Raw genomic sequence first — 26,620 nt, forward strand, 5'->3', positions numbered from 1 at the left:
CTGCAGCATCCAGGGTGCACTAGGGGAGTTAGCTCTGATTAATGCTGCTGAAACAAAGGGCAGCTGGTGCAGCCTGGCTCTGCCCCGCGGACGCCAGGGCAGCTCAGTCCTGTCAGAAAGGGAGGGTGGGCGAAGGCTCTGTTCCCAGCTGTGTAGCCCAGCCCGGTGCCCAGCTGTGAGCTAGCAGTGCCAGCCCCGCCCTGCTGCCAGAGGGGAGCAGAGTCCATTGTTAACGAACAGTGCCCACTCCCATTTTACAGATGGGGAAACTGAGGCACAGAAGGAACGGCACCTAGCCAATTCTCCTGAGTTGGAACATCCCTGGCTCTCAGACTGCCCTTCCTTTTAGGTGGGTGTCATGGAGTCCCTGGGCGATGCTCTGGAACTGCTCCCTACGAAGCCAGGCAGGACTCTGGGGAAGTCTCCTTTCTGTGAGCAGCCTGTCTGCAGGACACACAGCTCACACGGCTTCCATCTTCCTGGGTCTGACCTCGGAGCATTCAGCATCCTCTGCCCCTCCGTGCACTTCGCCCAGCGAGTCCGCCCAGGCTGGGTTCTGGGGAAGCCAGAGGGTCCTGCCCCGCAACTCCGTAGTCAGACGTGACTCTCAGCCAGCCAGTAAAACAGAGGTTTATTAGACGACAGGAACATGGTCTAACACAGAGCTTGTAGGTGTAGAGAACCGGACCCCTCAGCTGGGTCCATTTTGGGGGGCAGTGAGCCAGACAACCACGTCTGTACTTCACTCCATGACCCCAGCCAACCTCAAACAAACTCCCTCCAGCCCCTTCACCTCTGGGCTTTGTCCCTGTCCCGGGCCAGGAGGGCACCTGATCTCTTTGTTCTCCAACCCTTTAGCTCTCACCTTGCAGCGGGGAAGGGCCAGGCCATCAGTTGCCAGGAAACAGGGTGTTGGCCATTCCCTGTGTCCAGACCCCTGCACACACCTGCCCTCTAGGGCTCTGCAATGATCATACACCCTTACTCCATCCCCTATATACTTAAGAACTGCCTAGGGGAAACTGAGGCACCCCCACACTATTGAGAGGAAACATTAAGAACAGTCCCACTTCGTCACAGTGGGTAGAGGACCTTTCTTTGGTGGTTCAGGATGGGGCTCGCTGGGGGAGAAGGGGGGCTATTGGTTAGACAAAGGACTAATGGCCATCCAGAGTTCTGGCTCCAAGAGGGACGCTCTCTGTATAGCAGCAGGGACTCATGCCACACCCCAGCTGCTGGAGTGCTGGGATCTCTCCCCTCGAGCGGCCCCAGAGGCTAGACAAAGTCCCAATGCTGGCTGAAATTTGGGGACAGACAATCCAGGAGCCAGAGGTGTCACCCTGCTTTGTAATGGGACTTAGCACAGCCCTATCTCCCCCATTCCCCGGTTATTCAGGCCAGGGAGTTCGAATGCCAGGGCTCCCTGCCGGTGGGGCCAGGCACTCTCCTGTAGTAGGCAATTCTCAGCAGCAGCAGCCGCAGGGAGGGACACTTGGAGACCCAGCAAGCAGCGTTCCAGCCCAGAGGCCTGCTCACGGCACCAGTTCAGTCCCAGCGAAAGGCTCTCCTTCTCGTGAGCTGTTCTGCAAGCTATGCAGCCCCCGCAGCTGCATTCAGCCCCATTCGCCTCCCCCCACCAGAAAGCAGCAGCCTGGATTTGTTCCAAGGGCAGCCAGTCAGGTGACGACTCCGCTCTGGGCAGGAACCGCTGGGGGCTGGCAGGCGGCTGTGGGCAGCGTTGCCCAGTGCAGGAGGACCCTTCCCCAAGCAACTAGGGGTGACAGGCTGGACAGTCCAATGGGGCTTTTCCTTCTCCGAGGTCTAGGACCCAGCTTCACGCTTGACAGACAGTTTGTTTCCAGTGCCCCACCCGGCAGGTGCCGGCCTAAGCTGGCGCGTCAGTCCCTTCGCTCTGCCCCGCAGAGGGGTCCAGGCCCAGCATGGTCCCAACCTTCAGCCTCTCGTGTACAGCGTGATGAGCCGGCTCTGGTGCAGCTTCTGCCACAGCCTCATCTCCAGCCACAGGTCGTGGTTGGCGTAGAACAGCAGGGCCTTTTGCGTCCGGTCAAAGTAGTGGTCGGAGTAGGCCGTGTAGTTGGAGGTAATGAACCCGTAGGCGCTCACCTGGGAGAGGGGGAGGAGTTAGCCAGACCCTGCCAGGAGCTCTGAGCAGCCAGGCACAGACCCTGCCTAAGATCCCACTTGGGGAGGGGCCAAAACAATGCCCGACCCCTCAGCCCTCTAACGGGAGATGTGGAGCAGAACCTGATCAGGGAACCTGCTGCTTGCGGTGTATGGGCCTCACCTGACCCGCTCCCATGTGTGTGTGCGCGGGGTGGGGGGAGGGCGCAGAGGTCACCCTCATGAGGGTCTTGCCAGCTCCTGGGAGTGGTGGGGGGGGCAGATTGTTGCACCCACTGGAGATGTGCAGATAAAACTCTCCTGCAGCTCCCAGCTAAGTGAGCAGGGCAGGAGCCCTGCAGGAGCGATGCGCCACCCCCTAGTGCTGCATGGCCGGACCCGGGGACCGTGAGTGCCACCCGCGGGGGCAGAGCTATCACCACAGAGACGAGGGAAATAGCTCTGAGCAGGGCTGACGCACCGTGCCCACGAAGCGCATCCACCAGCGGGCACGGACCGCAGCGGGACAAAGAGCGCAGCCCAAGGAACACAGGGGTGCCCAGCAAGGCACATGGGCTAGACCTGCAGGCTCCAGAGCGAGGCTGCAGGGAGCGCGGCTTGCAGCGGTGGAAGCAGCCGGCGCAGCACAGACGGGATGCTGTCCCTCAAGGAGTCCACCGCAGGGGCTGGGGATGCAAGGAAATGACCCAAGTCCCTCCCATCCTAAGGCTGGCAGTGTGCCCTGGGACCAGCAGATGGCAGCTTCTGCCTTGTGGTCAGGGCAGAGTGGCCAGAACAGGTTAGTAGCCGGCCCTACCTCATCGCAGGTGTGGAGGGCAGCCAACAGCATCACTGCCCCGGTGGAGGGATGGTACAGCCTCCGCAGCGGGGTGTCCAAAATGCTGGAGCGGAGGAACCTACCAGGTAGGAGAGAAGAGGGAAGAGACCATCATTGCTGCGACTACAGCGGACGGTGGGGACCGTGCCTTCACCCAGCGGAGCACCCCACCTGGGACATCCCGCCAAGGGAGCTGGGCCAGAGGATCCCGCCACTGCAGTTACCTGTCTTCTGGCCGATGGCTCCTCTGGGAGCCAGCCACACAGGCCCTTCAGATCAGCTGGAGCACAGGGGCTCTCTCTCTGCCTCCCCAGGGGTGAAGGCTCTGTCTCTGCACCGCTTGAGGGCTCTGGGGGCTGCGGGGCCCTGAATCCATCCAGCCCTCCCGCCATGGCAGTGCAGGGCCCCGGGAAGCGCTTGCAGCCAGAGGCTCCGACACAGGATCATTACCGGTTCCTGACGTAGAGGATAAAATCTGGGTGAAACATCTTAAACTTCTCCGCCCGCAGGTCTTTCCCAAAGTATCGCTCCGGCCTGTGGGGAGAAGACGAAAGCGGGTGTGAGAATCCACCCGGCCCGAAGGGACTCCCCATGGGCATGTCCTCAGCCTGTCCAAGCTGCAGGGTCGGAGCAGAGCAATGGCCTGCCCAGCTCAGCATCCTCCCCGCCCCCGGCTCCGCAGACATTCACAGAGACCCAGAGCCATTCGCGCCTTATGACCAAGGAGCGGGCTCGGCTGGGGCTCCTGCTGCCCCTTTGCTGAACCACGGCAGCGTCAGAGCAGGCTGCTGTTCCTGTGGATAGCGACCGGACCCCGGGGCACCAGGGGCAGGGAAGCTTGGTCCTGCACCTGGCAGAGAGCAGAGGCTCCGAAATGCTGGGCAAGCAGAGTCGGGGGCTCCCACCTCCCCCATCAGTGACCCCCATAACAGACACTGCCCCCTTGCCAGTGCCTCATGGGACCTGGCCCCCACTTCCCAAGCATTACATGAATTGGGGGCACCCGGCTCCCCTCGTGTGGTGGGCAGTGGGTGCTCAGACCTCCTGGAGTGTATTATCATGGACCTGGGGCAGCACAGGAACCAAGCAAACCATGGACCCACCTCCCTGCCCCGGGACTCACCGAGCACCCTCATCTGGGCCGCTGTTGACAGGGCGATTAGTCAGGGCTGCCTGGAGCAGCAGGTAATCTCGGTCGTGGTCCGGGAGGAAGATGTACTTGGTTTCCTGTTGCAATGAATACGGCGATTAACGCTGCCTTGGCCCCTGGCCCAGCACTGCCTTCCCCTCCCTATGGAGCCCTCAGCTAGGCTCCTCGTTTGCTGCTGCCTGACCTGGGGGGGTGACAAGGCAGCCGTGCTCAGCCCGGGGCTAGAAGAGCCCAGAGTCACCCCTGGCATTGAGCTGGCTTCTGCCATTCAGTACTCCTGGCAGCCTGGGCTCAGGACCGGCCCCACAACAGGGCTAATATTGAAGTGCATCAGCAGAGCTGTGCGGGGAGCCCAGGGTTGGACTAGCTGAAGGGCTGTGGGGTGGGAGTGCAGGGCATCAGTACAGCGGTGTGTGAGATGATAAAATTAATAATTTTGCAATGTTCATCTGTAGATCTCACAACACATTACAAAGCAGGTCAGGATCATTCTCCCCATTGTGCAGATGAGTAAACTGAGGCACAGGGAGAGAGGTCACACAGTAGCTCAGTGGCTGGAGCAGGAATAGAACCCCCGACTCCTGAGTCCCAGTCCAGTGCTCCATCCATTAGGCCACACTGCCTCCCCACTCATGATCCTCAGACACCCGGGCTCTCGCCAGCGTCATCAGCATGTGATGGCCAGGGGTAGGCGCGTCCCCTCACCGGAGTCTGGGGCAACTGGCGGAAACCGTTGCTGGCGTAGTTATGCAGCGAGTTCATCATGGTGTTAGTGGAGAAGATGTAAAAGGAAGTCCTGCGGCCCACGTCTCTTTCGAAGCCCTTGGTGAGGGCCGCGTTGGTCCTGCGAGGAGGGGAGGGGAGAGTCAGTCCATCCTGAAGAGCAGCGAACTCTCACCTAGGGAAGGTAGGACCCCCCCCCGCTGCCCAGCCAGCCCCCCAGCGAGCTCCCACCTGGGCAGGTACAACCCCTCCCACTGCGCTGCCCAGCCAGCCCCCCAGCGAGCTCTCACCTGGGGCAGATACGAACCCCACCACTGCGCTGCCCAGCCAGCCCCCCAGCGACCTCTCACCTGGGGCAGATACGAACCCCTCCCACTGCGCTGCCCAGCCAGCGCCCCCAGCGAGCTCTCACCTGGGGCAGGTACGACCCCCCTCCCCACCACGCTGCCCAGCCCCCTGGCAAGCTCTCACCTGAAGACATAGTCGTGCTGGTCAATCGCAGCCCCTGCCCGGGAGCCGTTCAGGATGCCGCTGTTGCCCACCACGGCGCAGCGGACGCAGGGGGAGCCGCCTGCAGCAGCTCCGGGGCGGGCGTCGAACATGCGCCCGTTGGCCGACGTGTTGAGACGGGTCAGCGTGTCCCTCACAACTGGAACCACAAACCAGGGCGGGGAGATGAGCCGGGGGCAGGGTGCAGGCAATGTGCCTGGCACATGGCAGGCTTCACCTCCAGCCATGGGGGCAGAAGGGGAACTCCAGCGTGTGTCATAGCAGGGTGCCCAGCTGACATGCTCCAGGCGCTACCCAGCGTCGCCTCCACAGGGCAGCGCCAGGCCCCAGCCTTCCTGGGAGCAAGAGGCCAGTGCTCGGCTCTCAGGGCGACAGACAGCTCCCCCCGTGGCCCCATGCGCCCCTCACACCCCACCACGAGCTGTGGGCGAGCTCTCACCAGGCCAGCCGACATCCTGCCAGCCGTGGGCCCCCCCGTAGCTCTGCAGGCGTCGATACTCAGCTGTCCAGGCATGCTGGGCCCACTGCAGCACTGGAATGGCCTCCAGGAAGATGCTGCTGAACTTGGTGCCCGCGATCCTCTTCCTGATGCCACTGGGGCACCTCTGGCAAAGCAAAACCCGAGAGCGGGGGATGAGGAAGTGCCAGGCAGCCACGCCAGGAGCTGGGCAAGGGGGAGCCTACCAGGAAAGGAGGCAATGTTGCCCGGGGGTGGGGGGGGTGGGAGTCTTTGTATGAGCCCAGCTTGAGGCCAGCGCTAGACACAACCAGGAGGTCCCTGGTCTGAGCAGCCACACAGGGGAGCTCAGGCTGGCCCCTTCTGGCCCCTTGGAGCTGCAGGATGAGAGGATGCCAAGGGGGACAACGGGAGCAGGGCAGCAGGAGCCAGACATTGTCCTCACTGGCACTGCACAACCCTCCTGTGCATGACCACGGAGTATAAATAACAGTAAAATAACAGAACGCCACTAGCGGTCACCTTCAGCCCCCAACTAAAACCCCTCCAACGCATTATTAAGGATCTACAACCTATCCTAAAGGATGACCCAACACTCTCACAAGTCTTGGGAGACAGGCCAGTCCTTGCCTACAGACAGCCCCGCAACCTGAAGCAAATACTCACCAACAACCACATACCACACAACAGAACCACTAACCCAGGAACTTATCCTTGCAACAAAGCCCGTTGCCAATTGTGCCCACATATCTATTCAGGGGACACCATCACAGGGCCTAATAACATCAGCCACGCTATCAGAGGCTCGTTCACCTGCACATCCACCAATGTGATATATGCCATCATGTGCCAGCAATGCCCCTCTGCCATGTACATTGGTCAAACTGGACAGTCTCTACGTAAAAGAATAAATGGACACAAATCAGATGTCAAGAATTATAACATTCATAAACCAGTCGGAGAACACTTCAATCTCTCTGGTCACGCAATCACAGACATGAAGGTCGCTATCTTAAAACAAAAAAACTTCAAATCCAGACTCCAGCGAGAAACTGCTGAATTGGAATTCATTTGCAAATTGGATACTATTAATTTAGGCTTAAATAGAGACTGGGAGTGGCTAAGTCATTATGCAAGGTAGCCTGTTTCTTCTTGTTTTTTCCTACCCCCCCCCCCCCAGATGTTCTGGTTTAACTTGGATTTAAACTTGGAGAGTGGTCAGTTTAGATGAGCTATTACCAGCAGGAGAGTGAGTTTGTGTGTGTATGGGGGTGGGGGGGATGTGAGAAAACCTTGATCTATGCAGGAAATAGCCCTACTTGATTATGTAAAGAGTTGTCACTTTGGATGGGCTAGCACCAGCAGGAGAGTGAATTTGTGTGGGGGGTGGAGGGTGAGAAAACCTGGATTTGTGCTGGAAATGGCCCACCTGTTGATGACTTTAGATAAGCTATTACCAGCAGGACAGTGGGGTGGGAGGAGGTATTGTTTCATATTCTCTGTGTGTATATAAAGTCTGCTGCAGTTTCCACGGTAAACATCTGATGAAGTGAGCTGTAGCTCACGAAAGCTCATGCTCAAATAAATTGGTTAGTCTCTAAGGTGCCACAAGTACTCCTTTTCTTTTTGCGAATACAGACTAACACGGCTGTTCCTCTGAAACATGACCACGGAGTGACGCTTCTCCCTCCAGGAACAAATCCAAGGCCTGGAGCCCCCAGGCTTCACCCCCACAAGGGAGCGGGTGGTGCATACCGAGCCCTGGTACGTCTTGTCCCGGCCATACAGGTCCCCCAAGAACAGCTGCAGCGTGGAGGTGGGGGCCCTACTGCCCAGTGGGGTCACCGGTGTCTGCACTGTCATGGTGTGACGAAGTGACTCAGCAGGGAGGGGGGAGTGTTGACCTGGGAATGTGCCCTGGGGATGGGAGACCTGAGAGCCTGTCACCTGAGTCAGGAGGGGGAGGGGGAGGTAACACCTCTGCCCAGGAATGTGAACAGAGGCTGCAGCAGGGAACCTGCGGGGTGAGTTTAGTGGGCAGTTTGGGAGGCTGGGGAGAGGAACACAGGGAACCCCAGGGCTGGGGTCTAAGCTCCCTGCTCCCCCAGAAGGACGTGATTGAGGGGTCCTGGTTGTACCCACAAGCTCTGTTGTGGACTGTGTTCCTGTTGTCCAATAAACCTTCTGTTTTACTGGCTGGCTGAGAGTCTCAGTGGATCCCAGGAAGAGGGGTGCAGGGCCTGGACTCCCCCACACTCCGCGACAACTGGTGGCAGCGGTGGGATCTACTGCACCCCGTGAACGGCGCTTCCTGCAGTAAGTGACTGGGGAACAGTAAAACGAAGGGGAATTGACGGGGACCAGGCGTGCTGAAGATTCAGAGAGAGACGGTTTCGGGGGGCGGCTAACCCCTGGGAATGTGTGACCAGAGAGAAAGACTTTTGCAGTAACAGGGTCCCCCGGGGGATTGCAGCGAGCGGTCCCAGGGGCGGAGGAGTCTGCAGCTCGACCCTGGCAAAGAGGTGGTGACCTCAAGAAGGACTGGCACACTAAGGGCTTTTCCTGGAAACCGTGGGAAGCTGCCCGGCCTGCGAGTGGCCAGCAGGGAGATGTACGCTAAACGCCTTAAGAGTGACCTGGTGGAGCTGTGCAGGCAGAGGGGGCTGCGCATCGGGAGGTCCACCAAGGAACAACTGATTGCCCAGTTGGAGGAGAGGGATCGCTTGAAGGACCCGATCCCTGTCCCTGAGGGGAGCCGCCCGGCAGACGCAGCGTGGGCCCCGGGGCCTGACCGGGCTGGGAGGGGTCAGACTGCTGCCGAGGACATCCCGAGACCCTTCCTACCTATGCCTGGGGGAGGGGTTGGGGGAAGCCCAGCGAATACCGAGGGCACCCTGACCCCAGCACCCAGCAGGGGATCCTCCCGGCGGAGCTCCCCATCCCTGGAGCGGAGGCGGCTGGAATGGGAGAGGGAGATGAAAATGAGGGAGCTGGAGGATCATGAAAAACAACGTCAACATGAGGAGAAACAACGTCAACATGAGCAGGAGGAGAAGGAGAAACAACGTCAACATGAGCAGGAGGAGAAGGAGAGGGAGCGTCAGGAGAAGGAGAGGGAGCGTCAGGAGAAGGAGAGGGAGCGTCAGGAGAAGGAGAGGGAGCGTCAGGAGAAGGAGAAACAAAGACAGCATGAACTGGAGCTGGCCAGGCTGAAGAGCAGTGGGGCCCCGGCTGTGGTGAATGAGGGGGGACCCAAGACTGCAAGGAACTTTGATAAGTGCTTCCTGGCCCAGCGTAAGGAGGGGGAGGACATAGATAGCTTCCTGACGGCCTTTGAGAATGCCTGTGAGCTGCACAGGGTTGACCCTGCAGACAGGCTCCAGTTTCTCACCCCCTTACTGGACCCCAAAGCCGTGGAGGTGTACAGCCGGATGACAGGGCCGGAGGCAGGGGACTATGAACTGTTCAAACAGGCCCTGCTCCGTGAGTTTGGGCTGACCCCCGAGATGTACCGGAGAAGGTTCCGGAGTCAGCGTAAAACGCCTGAGGTCACCTACCTACAACTGGCCAACCGGATGCAGGGGTATGCCCGCAAGTGGACAGCTGGGGCCCGAGCTAAAGAGGACCTGCTTGACCTAATTGTACTGGAGCAACTGTATGAACAGTGCCCTTCCGACCTGAGGCTGTGGTTGGTGGACAAAAAGCTCGAGAACCCCCAGCACGCAGGGCAGCTGGCCGACGAGTTTGTGAACAGTCGGTCAGGGGGTAGCCGGGAGGAGTCCCAAAAGAACAGGCCCCCCCCGATGCAGAGAGAGAGTCACCAGGGGGCCTCCCAGCGGGGAAATAGGGAGAACCCCCTCCCAAGGGGAACGCCTGGCGTCGGGCCCCTCCGACCCGCTCGAGGGGACCAACGTGACCTGAGCTGCTATCACTGTGGCCAGAGAGGCCACATACGGTCCCAGTGCCCTGGGCTCAGGGACAAACTGAGCAGACCCAACCTACCCAGGGTTAATTGGGTAGGGACCCAGCTGGACGAGGGGCAGACGACCCAGGAAAGGGGGCCTACCAGTTTACCACCTGCTCAGGAGGGAAGAGTACCCCAGGCCAGCTCCACCAGAGGGCTGGAGGCTCTGGACTCAGGGCGCTCAGTTTACAGGGTGGGCGCGGGGCTGTCCCTCCGGAGAGAGTGCCTTGTTCCCCTGGAGGTGGATGGGAGGAAGGTCAATGGATACTGGGATACGGGCGCGGAGGTGACGCTGGCCCGGCCCGAGGTGGTGGCCCCAGATCGGGTGGTGCCCAACACCTACCTGACCCTGACAGGGGTGGGCGGGACCCCATTTAAGGTGCCCGTGGCAAGGGTACACCTGAAATGGGGGGCCAAGGAGGGCCCCAAGGATGTGGGGGTACACCACCATTTGCCCACTGAAGTTTTGATGGGGGGAGACCTAGAGGACTGGCCAAGCAAGCCCCAGACCGCCCTGGTTGTGACCCGTAGCCAGAGCCGGCGAGGGCCACTGCTCCCTGACCTCGGGGAGGGTACCGCACCGGAGGCGCAGGACCCTACCCTGGTGGGAAGGGAGGGCCGAGGGGCACGGCTCAGAGAGGCTGAGGCCTCAGACCTGGCCACTGAGGGGGAACCGGTCCCCATCCCTTCCCCAGCCGCTGAGTTCCAGGCCGAGTTGAGGAAAGATCCCTCCTTGCGGAAGCTCAGGGACCTGGCCGACCTCAGGGTGGTACGGACCATGAGGAGAGACTGCCAGGAGAGGTTCCTGTGGGAGAAGGGGTTCCTGTACCGAGAATGGGCTCCCACAAGGGAAGTAGAGTCCTGTGGGATCAGGAGGCAGCTGGTGGTCCCCCAGAAGTATCGCCGCAAGCTCCTGTACCTGGCCCATGACATCCCCCTCGCAGGGCACCAGGGAATCCGGCGCACCCGGCAGAGGTTGCTACAGAACTTTTACTGGCCCGGGGTCTTTACCACGGTCCGGCAGTATTGCCGATCCTGTGACCCCTGTCAGAGGGTGGGGAAGGCCCGGGACAAGGGGAAAGCGGCTTTGAGACCTTTGCCCATCATAGAGGAACCTTTCCAGAAGGTGGCCATGGACATCGTGGGGCCTCTCAGCAAGACGACCCGGTCGGGGAAGAAATACATTCTGGTGGTGGTAGATTTTGCCACCCGCTACCCCGAGGCAGTGCCCTTAGCTTCCATTGAAGCAGACACCGTGGCCGATGCGCTCCTGACCATTTTCAGCCGAGTGGGGTTCCCCAAGGAAGTCTTGACAGACCAAGGCTCCAACTTCATGTCGGCCCTGCTCCGGTGCTTGTGGGAGAAATGTGGGGTCCGGCACGACTGGGCCTCAGCTTATCACCCCCAGTCCAACGGGCTGGTGGAGAGGTTTAACGGGACGCTAAAGATGATGCTGAAAACCTTTATGAACCAGCACCCGCAGGATTGGGACAAGTACTTACCTCACCTGCTGTTCGCGTACAGGGAGGTGCCCCAGGAGTCTACCGGATTTTCGCCTTTCGAACTGTTATATGGAAGGAGGGTGAGGGGCCCCCTGGACCTGATGAGAGACGAGTGGGAGGGGAAGGCCACTCCCGATGGAGAGTCAGTGGTGGAGTATGTCCTGATCTTCCGAGAGAGACTGGCTGAACTCATGGGCCTGGCCAGGGAGAATCTGGCCAGAGCCCAGAAGAAGCAGAAGGTCTGGTATGACCGCACGGCAAGGGCCCGTGCCTACGCCACCGGGGATCCGGTGATGGTTCTCATCCCTGTGAGAAAGAACAAACTACAGGCCGCCTGGGAGGGCCCTTTCAAGGTCGTCAAGCAGCTCAATGAGGTAAACTATGTGGTGGAGCTGTCGAACCGGGCGCACCACCGCCGGGTGTACCATGTGAATATGATGAAGCCATATTATGCCAGGGGGAATGTGGTGTTGGCCGTGTGTGGACAGTGGGAAGAGCAGGGAGATGACCCTTTAGTAGATCTATTCCCTGGGACCAGAGCTGGTTCCCCCCTGGAAACAATCCCCCTCTCGGATCAGCTAACCCCTGCCCAGCAAGCTGAGGTCAGGGGGGTGCTGCATCCGTACCGACAGCTGTTTTCCAACCAGCCTGGACGCACTAATCTGACTGTTCACCGGGTGCAGACAGGGTCGCACCCGCCGATAAGATGCTCCCCCTTCCGAGTCACAGGGAAAACTGCTCAGGACCTGGAAAGAGAGGTCCGGGACATGCTGGCTTTGGGGGTGATCCAGCCATCGGCCAGCCCTTGGGCCTCGCCGGTGGTGCTGGTCCCCAAAAAGGACGGGTCGGTCCGGTTCTGCGTGGACTATCGGAAGCTCAATGCCATCACTGTATCTGATGCCTACCCCATGCCCAGGCCGGACGAGCTCCTAGACAAACTGGGAGGAGCTCGGTACCTTACCACCATGGACCTTACAAAGGGCTACTGGCAAGTGCCGCTGGATGCAGATGCCCGACTGAAATCGGCCTTTATCACCCCTCTGGGCTCTATGAGTTCCTGACCCTGCCTTTCGGCCTCAAGGGAGCGCCGGCCACCTTCCAGCGCCTGGTGGACCAGCTCCTGAGGGGGATGGAGAGTTTTGCCGTGGCGTATATTGATGACATCTGTGTCTTTAGCCAGACCTGGGAGGACCACGTGTCCCAGGTTAGACAAGTGCTGGACCGACTCCAGGGGGCTGGGCTGACTGTAAAAGCGGAGAAGTGCAAGGTGGGGATGGCGGAAGTGTCTTACCTGGGTCATCGGGTGGGGAGCGGCCGCCTAAAGCCGGAACCAGCCAAGGTGGAGGTGATCAGAGACTGGCCCGCTCCCCACACCAAAAAGCAGGTCCAAGCCTTTATTGGGATGGCAGGATACTACCGAAGATTTGTGCCCCACTTTAGCGCCATAGCCACCCCCATCACTGAGCTATGCAAGAAGGGGAAGCCAGACAAGGTGGTCTGGACCGAGCAGTGCCAGGTGGCTTTCCGGGCGCTGAAGGAGGCTCTGGTCAGTGGCCCAGTTCTGGCGAACCCGGACTTTGACAAGGCCTTTGTGGTGTTCACCGACGCCTCCGACACGGGACTGGGGGCGGTGTTAATGCAGGAGGATGAAAAGGGGGAGAGACACCCCATCGTGTACCTGAGCAAGAAGTTGCTACCCCGGGAGCAACACTACGCGGCCATCGAGAAGGAGTGCCTGGCCATGGTGTGGGCCCTCAAGAAACTAGAGCCCTATCTCTTCGGGCGACACTTCACCGTCTACACCGACCACTCTCCCCTGACCTGGCTGCACCAGATGAAAGGAGCCAACGCCAAGCTCCTGAGATGGAGCCTGCTCCTGCAGGATTACGACATGGACGTGGTCCACGTGAAGGGAAGTGCCAACCTGATAGCGGATGCGCTGTCCCGGAGAGGGGGCCCCGAACTTCCCCAGGTCACTGGTCGCAGTGACCCCGCTCAGTTCAGTCTCGAAGGGGGGAGAGATGTGACGAAGTGACTCAGCAGGGAGGGGGGAGTGTTGACCTGGGAATGTGCCCTGGGGATGGGAGACCTGAGAGCCTGTCACCTGAGTCAGGAGGGGGAGGGGAGGTGACACCTCTGCCCAGGAATGTGAACAGAGGCTGCAGCAGGGAACCTGCTGGGTGGGTTTAGTGGGCAGTTTGGGAGGCTGGGGAGAGGAACACAGGGAACCCCAGGGCTGGGGTCTAAGCTCCCTGCTCCCCCAGAAGGACGTGATTGAGGGGTCCTGGTTGTACCCACAAGCTCTGTTGTGGACTGTGTTCCTGTTGTCCAATAAACCTTCTGTTTTACTGGCTGGCTGAGAGTCTCAGTGGATCCCAGGAAGAGGGGTGCAGGGCCTGGACTCCCCCACACTCCGCGACACATGGGTCCGGCTCTGGGCTGGCGAGCTCCGACAGGATCCCTGTGGGGCAGGGGGCAGAGAAGAGAGCAGTTTCACAGTGCGTTCCCTCTTGGCCTGGCAAGGTGTCTGTCCATCAGACCCGATCTGGGGGAGGATCCCCCAGGGGGCGCGGGGCCCTGCTGCTTCAGGCTGCATGGTTGGCCCCTGTAGCTAGGGACTTTGCCCACAGTGGCTAGTTACAGGACGGCACCTGTGGAAGTGACGGCCAGCGGTGCCACATGAAGGCAGCTACGCAGGAAGAAATAGGGCATTAAAGGAGGCTCTGCCCCTGTTTCTGCCCCCATTCCTGCACATCAGCTCTGCCCCCAGGCATGGGAGTGTGGTCACCTCAAAGGTTAAAGCCCTGAAGTTGCACAGACCAGAACCCTGCACCCTCCCTGGGCCGTGTGGGAATAGACCTGACCCCCTGTGGTGCTGGATTGGTGCGTGAAGACCCTGACACACAGAGCAGGGGGGAACAGCTCCCCACCCCGGAGCGCACACAGGTGGGAGGGCCAGCACCAGCAGCCCAGCCCTCCCCCAAGTAGACAAGCAAAGCTCCCTATCCTGTGACTGATCCCCTGAGCCCAGCCATGCCTGAGAGGGGAGGATGAGAGATCAGGACAGACACCAGTACTAATCCAGCGGCGGCAGGGCAGCAGCCCAGCTGAGGGGAGGGGCACAGGCAGGCCAGGGGAGTCGGGATCGCATCCAGCTCTGTAGGGCAGACAGAAGGGGGAGCAGGGGCCCGTGAACCCTCCCGGCCAGGACCCTCGCTCCCCTTGGCGTAGGGAGCTGGGATTCTGAGTGGGAAGGTGCTGGGCACCCAGGATCTCAAGTTCCTGCATCGCAGCAGCCCCTGCCCTGCAAACGCTTCATCCCCAGCTGCCATTCAGGGCAGTGAGCGAATGCACACAAAGGAGCCGGGGGTTGGTTTGCTTCAAAAGCAAAAATCCCCTGGCCTGCGGCACCGCCTCACAGCCAGCGCCCCAGAGCCCGTCACCCTGCTCCTCTGGCCCAGGCGGCCCCCACACCGACGCAGCCAGAGGGGTAGAGGGAAAGTCACTGGGGGGGGGTCCCCCCGGGTTTGCTCATCATTATCCACCTGCCGTTCAGAAAGTTCCAAGGGCACAATATTGGCACAAAGATGTGAGCGAGGGCAAGACGCCACCGCTGGCAGGGGCAGCTTGGCAGAGCCCCCAAGGCAGGGAAATCCCCCCAGATCAGCAGAACGCGGCTCCCTAGCCTCGCATTTCTGCTGCTCCCATCGCTGGTGTCCACATGCTGAGCTACAGGAGATCCACGGCAGGGACTGTGTCGCCTTCCTAGCGGCTAGAGCCCTCCAAGAACAGAGTGCATGGTTGGTCTTTACCTGTAGAAGAAACTTGGGAAGCTCCCCTGGCTGTAGTAGGTCCTGGCTTGGTACAGAAACTCCAGGGTCACAGCACCCAGCAGAGCCCAGCGCAGGGCACAGCAGATCATGGCTGGCACAGAGGCACCAGTAGGTGCCGGAGCAGGATCTGGGCAACGCAGCCGTTCTCGTGGCCCCACAGAAGCTGTGGATCAGGTGCAGAGACATGAACCTGGCTCAGCCGCTGTCCACCCCCATGGTGGGCCTCTTCGTGCACACAGCCCTGAGCGCCCCCTCTGGATCCCTCATCTCCCCCCCACCTCGTACCGCTCCGCTCGTACCTCTCCAGGACCCCAGGCAGTGTTGAGGCTGAAGCAAGTCAGCTCTGCCAGCAGAGAGCCCTTTGGAGAGAGATCAGGGGGATGGGACGTGGAGCGGACAGCTCTGTCCAGACTGGAAAGGATCCCAGGAGAGGGCGGCACAGAAAGGGGGAAGGGGGAGAGACCGTTTCTAGGAATCTGCAATGAGAACTCCATGCTATGCAAGATGTGGCTTCCTGTCCACCGACCCACCCAGCCATGGACCATCTCACTGGCTGCCTAGCCACCTCCAACCCAGCCCCCTCCCTTCTGTTAGCTTCCATCCCACATCCCCCCAGCCTCACCCACTTCTCAGCCTTCCCGCCAGCCTCTTGGTTCGCAAGACTCTGCAGGGCTGGAGACTGGCTCTTTGCTTCTGCCTGGGGCCTTCTCCCTGCCTTCGCACCTTTCAGCAGCGCTGCCTGATCACGGAGAGCTCTTTCCAGCCCTGGGACGTGTCTCTGTGGACCAGTCTCTGAAGCACCTTTCGTTGCACTGGAAATTATGGGTGGGTGGATCGTTCAGTGCAGCCCGCAACGGAAACCCCAGCTACAGCATACACAGGATGTCTTATCAGCCAGCAGCAGCCGGGCTCTCCTGCACCATACCAGTAACAACAACTGCACCCTGGAGTCAAGGAGGAGGGCCTTTGCTGGGGGACGGCCTGTGAGGGCCAGGCAGTTTTATGTACTCACTGTGTTTGTATTCCTCCAGACTGCTGGATTTCCCCAAGGCTGTTTGTTTAGACTGTTTTAAGTGCCCTTTATCAAAACAGAACATGGAGGTTAGTCCAATGAGACAGGCCAGCGCCAGCCTCTTCGCTAGGAAACTTGGGTGCGTCTTGAGAACTCGGTAGTTAGCTGAGCAAGACATGCTCAGGGCCACACGCTGCAGGGGAGGGGGGATTGCTTCCTGGGTCAGCAGCACCCAGGCCTGAGCCAAGGGCAGGTTGTTGCCCGATGCCCTCTCAGACCGACCCTGTGGGAATGCTGGCTGGGGCATGGCCCGCAGGACTTGGGGACAGGGACCCCAGGGAGGCCGCACTCCCAGCATGCTCTCGGTGCAGCTGCGGGTTGCTATACCGCTGCCGTTGAGTGGGGAGGGTGGTAAAGGAACAGCAGAAAAGTCCCTACTCTGCATCTCTCCACTATGGTCAGTAATTGCCCCCAGACCTGGAGGAGCCGTCCCGGCCGCAGAGCACCAGGCAGCGTGGTTAACGCACAGCAAGGCAGCTTGGTTGCTCTCAGAGGGAAGACAGAGAACACAGCCCCAGTTCCCTCCTTCCCGGCACAGGCACTGGCTTCCCATGCTCACACGTGATCCCAGGGCTGACTCACTGGCAGGGGGCTATGTTCAAGGCTAGCAATTGAATTCTGACCTTTAACAGGCCATGGGACAGATGCAAACAAGAACACAGTGGGGAACCAGGAGAGCCAGGAGCCCCTCTTGGAGCTGGGAAAGGCCCCTCCCGTACCTTGCCATCCATCTCACATCCCCTTCCCCCTCTATGGCCTGTCTGGGATGTTGGGATGGTGCCACATTAGTGTGGCCATACTGAATGAACGGTGTGAGCATATGTGACACTCTGTATCTCGGGGGAACACCCTGCACCCCTATGTTCATCCTTATAATATGATTGTGTGGTATCCAGTGCAAAGTTTGCCATGGTGGGTGTCTTCAGAAGGCTCATGATGCACTGAGCATTGTTGTGATAGTGATGTTATAGCTTGTAATTTCATGTACATAGTTATGAGGCTGAAAATGTGCCCTCCTGTCTTAAAACAAGCCCAGGCAAAACTCTCCAGGAAGAGGGGTAGTTCACACTTCATCCGGGCATGTATGGGACAAACCCAGCCCAGCCTCACAGGAACAAAGGACACTGGCCTCGACAACAACAAAGGATCTGTTTGGATCTGGAGTGAGTCACCCCCTTCCTTTGGTCAGTTTGGGACTGGGATGAGGTAATGCTCACCTGGCCCTGAAGGGGGAGGGGGCAAAGCCAAGAGGAAAGAAAGAACATGATAAAAGGGACGTTTCCCATGCTCTCTCTCTCTCTTCCACCTCCATCTACAGACATCACCACCAAGCGACTCAAACACTGATCAAAGGGGAGAGCCTGGCTGAAGAGCAACCAGCCTATGATGAGAAGCATCTAAGCTTGTAAGGGCACTGCAAGTGTTAAAATCAGCTCAGAACGCATTTTGCTTTTATTTCATTTGACCAAATCCAACTTGTTGTGCCTTGACTTATAATCACTTAAAATCTATCTTTTATAGTTAATGGATCTGTTTGTTTATTTGACCTGAAGCAGAGCGTTTGGTTTGAAGTGTGTCAGAGGCTCTCCTTGGGAGAACAAGCCTGGTGCATATAAATTTCTTTGTTAAACTGATGAACTCCTATAAGCTTGCAGTGTCCAGCGGGCATAACTGGACACTGCAAGACGGAGGTTCCAAGGGTTGGTTCTGGGACCGGAGATATTGGCTAGTGTCATTCGGTTGCAAGTAGCTGGGAGCAGCTGACATGCCAGAGGCTGTTTGAGAACAGCCCAGGAGTGGGGGCTCTCACAGCAGAGCATGGTAAGGCTGGCTCCCAGAGTCAAGGATAGGAGTGACCTAGCAGATCACCGGTCCTGATAACACCAGAGGGGAACATCACAGCATAACTTGACATGACTTAAACATGGCTGAATGGCTGCAGTGTTAGCAGAGCTTGAAATGGAGTCAAATCGAGAGGACAGAGAGGCTGCAGTACGGAGGATCACTCGCTATTTCTTAACCCCTGCTGAGTTAAGAAAGGCAGTTTCGCTGATTCATCAGGAGAAGGGAGAGTCAGTTATGGCTTATTGTGCTAGCCTGTTGTTAGCAGGTTCTCTAGCTGATACGGAGGAAGGGCAAGTAACATTTGTTATATGATGGCTTAAGGGAACCTATTAAAGTGTTTATAGGATCTCAAGAGAAGTTGGATCAGGCTAGATTGATTAAAATGACCCGAGAGGCAGAAAAGGTGGTAAGCAGAAGTGGCTCCTCCCAGAAGGCAATCAGAGAGGTTTCTTACAGCAACCGAGCAGGCTACAGTGGTCCTAATCACGTTAGTATGGAACATGGAATGGGACAACCCAACAAAGGACATGATGGGTCCAGTGGAGGATCAGTGTGAGCACAGATATGGGCTTTACTCCAGGAGAAAGGAGCAGATATGGTTCGTTTAGAGGTTCTGTTAAATGCTGTGAGTGATTTGGCAGGGAACACGTCACAGCCTGCACCACAGCCCAGGGCTAGGGCTGTTGAGATTGTGGGAACAGGTGCGGGAGATCTGGTAGGCCCTTACGGCTTGTTATCCCAGGAATTGGCTCAGATGGATGTGGCAGCTTCCCGGCAGGGTAGCTCCACATCTCAGTAGGGTTGCCATGCCCTTAGCAACTCCTGCCCCCAAGATTGGACATTAGTGGCTAAATTGCAGCCCCATGTAACTGGTAGACCTTACATGGAAGTGGGGCAGGTGGGGGCGGGAAGAAACATACAACAGTTGCTAGTATTAATTGATACTGGAGCGGAGGCAACTCTGATTAAATTGGTGCAGGAGGATGTGCAGAAAGGACAGAATATTCCTTTATTTGGCTTTCAGGGCACAGGAGTGAAAGGAATTTTATTGAAAAACCTGCCGCCATGGGTGATAGGACACTAAGTTTTGGACAGATACAGTGGTCTGTAACAGCATGACTGAAAATGGTATCTTAGGTGCAGATGTGGTACAGCAGGAGAAATGGATAATTGATCTGGCAGGAGGTTGGCTGTGGAAAGGGGAGACAGGGATTGTGAGCGAGCTGGTGATTTCAGGACGATTAAGGAAAGGAGCTTGCAAAGCCACAGAAGCTGGGTGCTACCCGATAATGACTGGACACAAGAGTTCCCCGTGGTGTGGGCCAAGAAGAAATCCGAACTGGGGGCAACATGCAGCAGTGGAAATTGTAGGAAAATCTGTAAAACCTGTTCCTCAATATTCCCGTCCTGCAGAAGCTGTTCCGCATATAGAAGAATTGCTACAGGATTTACAGGAACAAGAAGTGGTGGGGGAGTGCCAAAGTCCATACAATTCTCCGCTCTGGCCTGTGCGGAAAGCGGACGGAAGGTGGGGCCTCACAATTGATTATAGAAACATCAATGCAGCTATAGTCCCGATGGCACCAGCAGGAGCTAATCTCCCAGCTATACTGGGTGAAATAGCGGCAGCTGCTAAAGGATTCTCTGTATTGGATAGTGCTATTTCTTTGCCGTTTCATTGACCCCTGAGAGTCAGCCTCAATTTGCTTTTACATTCCAGAACAAACAGTTGACATTTCAACGTGTCCCCATGGGTACCAGAATGCTCCAGCTACAGCACATGCACACGTGACAAGGGTGTGGGCTCAGCTCCCTGATTTGGATAAGCCACAGGTTACTTCTTATGTGGATGACATACCGATAATAGCCGTTGCCCCGGAGGAGTGTAAACATCGAACTAAGCTGGTCCTGGCAGTAGGGGAGAACACAGGCTTTAAATTATCCTGGGACAAGGCACAGCTGGTACAACAAGAAGTTGAATACTTAGGTATATCTTGGGACAGTGGTAAAAGCATTAATTATGGGAATCCAACAAAAATGGCATATAGTCTACCACCCAAAACGTGCAGGAAAAGTGGAAAGGAAGAATAGAGAAATAAAAACAGCCTTGACCAAGCAAATTCAAACACAAGGCTGAGACTGGGAAATTGCTTTACTCACAATCCTGATGACCATGAGAGCCCTGGGACAAACTGAAAGGAAGTACTCACCTTTTCAGTTAATGACAGGTCAAGCTATGAGGACTCCTGAATTCGTATTCCCACCTAGAAAACAGATACCTGAGCGGGTGCGAAGGAAATTGGAATTTGGAACGGAAAGGAGGTAACCTCACCACGAATTTACCATGGAAAAATGGTTGGTGGGGATTATATGAAATAAACCAAGATATATGTTGGCATCGAAAGGAAAAGGGTAATGTAACAATAAGCAACCAAACCCAGTTTATGGACCAAGGGATGTGGTGCACTAGTGGAGATATAACTCATTTCCAGTACAAACAATATCAATAGCACCCTCAAATGACTAAAACCTTTATGACTTGCCCTAGATTAACATTGCCAAATTTGGGGGAAATAGAGTGGAATGATACAGATTGGGATATGGAGATACAAACTAATCAAGGCACACTGGACCAAATACAATGGTCAACTAAACTAATAATATCTGTAAAAGGCATGCTTGCTCGAAAGTAGAAAATTGTTGAAAAAGCTGTAGAAAAAATAAGATCTCAAATGTGTGCTTGGTATGATTTTGTATGTCAGGTCACAACATGGAATGGAATTGAATGGTCAATGTTATTTTGGATTTCTGGAACTGCCGTATTATTCGTTTTATGTTTCTGTTGTGGATATCAGATGTGTAAGCAATATAAGGAAATACAAGCTTTGTGGAAAATTTATAAGATTGAGTTGTTGGATTATGCTATGAATCATCGTAAAATAATGCTTTAAGTTTTACAGAAACCAGAAAAGGAGACACATGATCGAATAGTTAGTGTACAAACTGCAGGTATGATTGATGCAATATTACAATTATCTTTGGTAACTGAATATCGAATGGGGGACTGTTGGGATGGTGCCAAATTGGTGTGGCCGGGCTGAATGAATGGCGTGAGTATAACTTAACATGTCGTAAACATGGCTGAAGGGCTGCTGAGGATCCTGGGAGCAGGGTCCCTTTAAGCAGATTTGATAAAGGACTGGCAAAGTCTGCGTGTATAATCAATACTGAACCCACTGGTCGGCAAATACGGGCCCATGCGAAAGTAAATATCACATGTAGGAAGTTCCAGCATGGAGCACAAGTTGATTTGGTTGTAGTGACCTTACAGCAAGGAGAGCCAGTGAATGACAGATGAGCGAGTAAACGTCGGGTGATCTTCGTTCGGTACCACCACCACCACCCAGCCCCTTCTAAAAATACTAATCCGGTAAAATTAGTCACCACACACCCCCTGGGCATGCTTTTAAGGCATGTGACTCCTCTGAGAAGAAAGAGTAAGAATCAAGCAAAATAAATTACTGTGGTTTGGATTCCTTAATTGACGCTTGAAGAAGCAAAGCTGCGAGACAGAGCAGCCAAACCTCTGCTCCGTGGGCTCGAGTAGGACTGTGAGCCAGAGGGATCTCAGGGCACAAGGCCTTGTCTCGAGGTAATTGGAGACAGACCAGAGGGCTGAGAATAACAGACCGGCAGAGAAGAAGCCATCTATAAAATGGTAACCATCTTCTCTGTTTGCCAAGCAAAAACTGCATGAGGCTAGTGCAGGGCCTGTTTGTGAAAGAGAGACTCGTTAAGAGGAATGTGTCGCTCTTAATATCTAACACAGGAGTTATGTGCTTAATATAACCCTTTACCGCTTGTGTAATTCCTTCTCAATAAACTGCTGTGTAGTGAAGATAATTACTGTGGACCTTTTTCACTGGTTTGACAGTAATCTTCTCCACCGGGAACCAGTAAAGGTCCATTTCAGGGGTAGTAGCACCCCCCTTTTGTCAACATGGGGGCTACCCTGTCCCATCCCTGATCAGGGTCCCCTCCTGGGAATGCTCAGCACCCTCCATTCCCACTGCCTTCTTAGAGCATCCAGCATCATGCAGGATTGGGCCTCAGCTTCCCTGCCGTGGCAGATCCAGCAGCATCGAGTCCCCATCAAGCTAAGAGAAGTAAAGGCATGGAAGTTATTTCAGGGAGTTCCTCCATGCCTTCCTTCCCCCATTGTCTCGGCACCTTCCTGGAACAGACACAAGAGAAGCAGCCCAGCTTTCCAAACACCAGCAGCCCAAGACCACCAGTGAATTAACTCAGCAGCGGCGCCTCCCAGTAGCTGGCCTGTATGAAAGAAAAACATCAGCTCAGCCTAGGAACAATGTCCTGTTTCCCTAGGCAAGAGAACTAGGATACACCAGCCGGCCACACTGCCTGAGAACCAAGGTAAGCCAGATGGTGAGCTCCTGCCAGGGAGGAAACGGACCCAAGGCTGAAGCATGACATTTCCTGGAGCTTTCCCCACCCAGCCAGGGATCTGGAGACAGAGTGAGACCCTGGCTGGATGGCAAAAGCTCCTGGAAATGTCATGTCATCCTCTAGGGGCAGAAGCAACAAGGAGCACCTGGGCTGCACCTGTTGCCTCAGGATCCCTATGTGCTTTTCAAGCGGGGATCATCTGGATGGAGAAATTGAGGTACAGAGAGGAGAAGTGACAGCAAGTGGATTGAGGTCTGCTGTTAACCAGTTCCCTGCTCCTCCCCAGATCACGCCCTGCTCCCAGCACTGACAACGCTTGGATGGTGGTAACCAGCTCAGGGGTAGTTGCCAATAGTTCACAAGTCGGCCATGGGCAGGATTCCCTTAGTCAGCAGAGCATAAATAAGAGGTAAGAAAAGGGGGTGAAAAACCCATCCCAGTCCTAGAAGGCCCCAGAGCAAGTGCCAGTCAACACACGCCAATGCTCTGTAACAGTCCACACAACGGGTCTCTCTCAGCAGGATCCCGGCCATGGCGAAGTCTGAGCGGCATCCCAGGGGACCCTGCTTCTCAGAAGAGCAGGTGCAGCAGAACCTCAGGGTTATGAACACCAGGGTTATGAACTGACCGGTCAGCCAAACACCTCCTTTGGAACTGGAAGTACGCAATCAGGCAGCAGCAGAGACCAAATCAATCAATTAATAAAGCAAATACAGTGCTGTACTGTATTATATGTAAACTACTAGGAAAAGGGAAAGTTTAAAGAAGATTTGATGAGGTAAAGAAACTTTTTCTGTGCTTGTTTCATTTAAGTTAAGATGGTTAAAAGCAGCATTTTTCTTCTGCATAGTAAGTTTCAAAGCTGTATGAAGTCAATGTTCAGTTGTAAACTTTTGAAAGAACCACCAGAACATTTCATTCAGAGTGACGAACAGCCTCCGCTCCCGAGGTGCTCGTAACTCTGAGGTTCTAGTGTAACAATGAGAATGCCTCCTGTAATGCTGTAAGGGCCCAGCAAACATTGCTCAGAGCCCGGCCCGCTGTCTTGGCAGATCCTGGCACCATTAGCCGTAATGGCCGAGCCCCCTGCTTTCCCACTGCTGCAGGCAGGAGACCGGGGTAGGGGGAGGCGCTGGAATGAATGGAGACAGAGGATGAGACCCTGGGAGGGGGCTGTTTCAGCCGTCTGGCCTGACATGCTGAAGCAGCAGGACCTTGCTTCTGATTCCTGGTTCCTTTGGTAGCGTATTTATGCAACAGGGCCCCTGTTATGAAAGGGGGTCGTGCTAGTGGCAAGTGGTGGACTGAAGCCTGGGGACTGAATACCTCTCTCTTGGCACAGGACAGCTGCTTCTGTGCTGCCTCACCACTGCCATCGCCCAGTGTCTTAGCTCGGGACTTCATGACCGATGCAGTTGAAATGCTAGTGTTAACCCAGCACTGATGGCGGAGTGAGGTGCATGGTCTGTGTACCAGCCAGCAGGATCGCCAGGCTGGAGAGCACAGCCCTGATCGGAGACAATTAACCCAGGGCTTCTGCTGATCACCAATGGGATAGTCATAGCTTACTCACCCCCACTGCCATGGGCTCAGTACAGCTGTCTGTGGACAGTGGCCACACCCAGAAGTGTACCATGAACAAGGAATGGAAGTCGCCACCCGGCTCGGTGTGTGTGCGTAGGGAGAGCAGAGGGGGCTAGGGCTGGCTCAGCTCTGCTGGTAGGAAGAAAGAGCACTGCCCACTAAACGCTTTGCTCCATCCCTCTAGCCCTTTGCTGCGAAGTGCGGATGAGCCTCATTCACCACAGGCAGCCAGAGTGACTGGATCACACTAATCCCTTGCCTCTGACCAAGAGAAAAACCCTGGGATCAGCAGCAGCAGGTGTTAGGTGGAGGCCCAGGGCATGGCCCCACGCTGATGAAGAGCGGGAGGGCATGCCCTGGTGCATACCCAGACGCTGCTCAGTAAAGGAGTCAAACGTCCTTTCAGCAACTGCATGGCACCTGCCCTTCTCCCCAGCAACCACAGATCAGACGGACTTTAGAAACACGCACGCAGTTTACTGTTAAAATACCACAGAGAAGCCTGAGCACGGGAAGTCTTCTCCAGCAAGGGGTCAGGCTGAGGCACAAGTAACGGAAGTTGTAACAAGAGAACAGCACAGTAGGAGGGGGAGACTCCAATTCCAACCCCGCGCACACAGAGCACAGACCCACAATGTGCAACTTCCTGGGAAATGGGAGCACCTTGGCGGCTGGGCTGCTAGTTAGTAGCCAGCAGCTGTTTTCGCTGCTGCTCTAGCACGGTTTCCAGGTGGTCTGCCCGCTTCACAGCTGCCTGGAGCACACAACAAGACAGGAGAGGGAGCCGAGGTTAGACACGTGGCAGAGGGGGAACAAGGAGGGACAGAACCGGTGCCAGAGACCCTGCCCCAGCACCAGAGCTCCTGCTTGCAGGGACACTTACTTCGTACTGTTTCCGAAGAATATTCACGGTCTCCTCTTTCTTCACAATGGCCAGCTTCACTCTGCATGGAGACAAAGGAGACACAGCTCAGCCCCTCACGCCCCGACGGCCGTGCTGAACACCTGACGCGGCTGGGATTCAGCACAGCAGCGGCCAGTGACAGGCGCTGGCGAGGTGACAACGATCCCTCTCCTCTCCTGGGACTCACGTGCCCCTGCAAAACACTCATCGAGCCTGTTGCACTGACGAGGGGTGTCGGGGATCAGACATTAATAAAACCCTTGCTCCCTGTTATGACATGAAGCAGTTTGGGGGCCTGGATCAAGTTACCAATGCTGAGGAGGAGATGGCGACCTCACTGTGCTGAAATTACCCCAAATGCATTGAGATGACTTGAACCCTAATACTGCTTTTCCTTTCCAGGCTCTTTCAGGTGCTAGCCGCACTGCTCTGCCACTTTGCCAGCAGCCTATCACAGCCCTTTTGGCTTCAGCATCCCTTTGCACCAGCCTTCCTAGCGCCAACTTGGGGTGACCTTTCCCAGCGATTGTATGTAGCAGAGAGAGCTGGACTGTGTCACCTCAGGACCAGAGTGTGGTCTCTGCAGCAGCCTCGGCCCCGCAGGGAGGTCACCGATGCTCATCCTGTTGGATGCACGGTGGGGAAGCTGGCAGGCTGAGAGAGGAAGTGTCTCACCCCGAGCCACAAGCATGTCAGTGTCAGAGCAGGGAGCTGCTCCCAGATCTCCTGACTCTGTCTTGTGCCTTACCACAAGACCATCCTCCCTCATCAAGGACACAAGAGGCAGAGACAGGCCCAGGCAGTGGGGAGGAGGGGACACTCAGAGAGGCTGAAGCAGTCACACAGCCTGTGTGCAGACACCAACATACCGCTCCCAGGGCCCACTCCTCCCCAGGTACCTGCGGGGTCCTCAGCACACTTAAAGCCACACAGCGTGAAGGATGATGCCCACAGTGAGCCCCAAGAGTTCATGTCACTGCAATGCTCCACCCCATGCTGCTGGTCAAGAACCCCTCGCCCCAGCTTTGCCTGCCAGGAAACATCCAGCCCCCCTCCCACCTGGCCTCATGGTGCAGTCTCCACCTTCCCCTCCCCACAGCTGAGGGCTCTGCGTTAGAATTCCCCACCTTCCCTGACAGCAGGATCACCGACCGCTCTGCTCTTCTCTGCCTTTCAGGCCAGATTCTCAGTGCTTCTGCTTTGCCATATTTGGCACACTGGGTCTACAGAGCCAGGTCTGCTGCAGGGGTGGCCTGGCAATATCCACGGCAGCACCTGATACGAGCCGATTGTAGGCTGGGTATAACTCAGTTGCTCCCAGCGCTCCTGAACAATCACAAAGAGCTGCGGCATGTATGTGCACATGTCCGCACTCCTCTGCCCTCTCCTGGCAGGAACATCTACAGCACCAGACCAGCTAGAGCTGCTGAAGGTCCCCCTACCTGGGCCAGCAAAGGAGCAGCTCCTGTGGTTCTCAGGGCACAGGCCTGTACGTCCGGTGCCACAGAGCTACCACTGGGTCCAGAGGGATCAGCACAGTGCTGCAGAAAGCACAGGCAGGTAGCTAGCCACGGTGACCCACGGCCCGCTCCACGCAGGCAGGCGTTAGAAAATGCAGTGCTGGGACCCCATGTGACGTGGGTCAATTCT

The 26,620-nt window shown here is 56.5% G+C and overlaps 2 protein-coding genes across 11 annotated transcripts in view; both read right to left on the bottom strand.

Moving 5' to 3' along the window:
• Positions 1-614: 614 nt before the first annotated feature.
• Positions 615-16,148, bottom strand: LOC125621007 (alpha-N-acetylgalactosaminide alpha-2,6-sialyltransferase 2). 4 transcript variants are annotated; one of them, XM_048817349.2, is made up of 11 exons: positions 15,822-16,148; positions 15,078-15,261; positions 13,687-13,726; positions 7,555-7,659; positions 5,782-5,947; positions 5,304-5,481; positions 4,815-4,953; positions 4,083-4,186; positions 3,410-3,493; positions 2,939-3,038; positions 615-2,124 (listed from the first exon to the last, which is right to left on the bottom strand). In XM_048817349.2, exons 2-11 carry the CDS (start codon positions 15,185-15,187, stop codon positions 1,954-1,956), a joined length of 1,197 nt encoding a protein of 398 aa, XP_048673306.2. In that variant the 5' UTR covers positions 15,188-15,261; positions 15,822-16,148; the 3' UTR covers positions 615-1,953. The 4 variants fall into 4 exon arrangements, with proteins under 4 accessions (XP_048673306.2, XP_048673305.2, XP_048673304.2 ...); XM_048817348.2 differs by having other exon boundaries at positions 15,725-16,147; XM_048817347.2 differs by having other exon boundaries at positions 15,721-16,146.
• An 8,374-nt stretch (positions 16,149-24,522) lies between these two features.
• The window catches only part of CEP131 (centrosomal protein 131), a 28,836-nt gene continuing 26,738 nt past the window's right edge, over positions 24,523-26,620 (bottom strand). For all 7 annotated transcript variants that reach the window (XM_048817342.2, XM_048817340.2, XM_048817341.2 and 4 more), the window contains 2 exons: positions 24,950-25,010; positions 24,523-24,820 (listed from right to left, as the gene is read on the bottom strand). In XM_048817342.2, coding sequence (XP_048673299.2) covers positions 24,746-24,820; positions 24,950-25,010 — 136 coding nt within the window. In that variant the 3' untranslated portion in view covers positions 24,523-24,745. The remainder of the gene's footprint in view (positions 24,821-24,949; positions 25,011-26,620) is intronic.

Source organism: Caretta caretta, chromosome 14, assembly GCF_965140235.1.
Source record: "Caretta caretta isolate rCarCar2 chromosome 14, rCarCar1.hap1, whole genome shotgun sequence".
Lineage (NCBI taxonomy): Eukaryota > Metazoa > Chordata > Testudines > Cheloniidae > Caretta > Caretta caretta.

Bases quoted from the DNA above. Each gene is read 5' to 3' on its own strand.
- LOC125621007 (XM_048817349.2), bottom strand. From the start codon at position 15,187: ATGATCTGCTGTGCCCTGCGCTGGGCTCTGCTGGGTGCTGTGACCCTG. The intron at 4,954-5,303 runs GTGAGAGCTTGC...CCCTCCTCGCAG, and splicing joins CAGCACGACTATGTCTTCAG to GACCAACGCGGCCCTCACCA. The intron at 4,187-4,814 runs GTGAGGGGACGC...TCATTGCAACAG, and splicing joins GCCAGTTGCCCCAGACTCCG to GAAACCAAGTACATCTTCCT.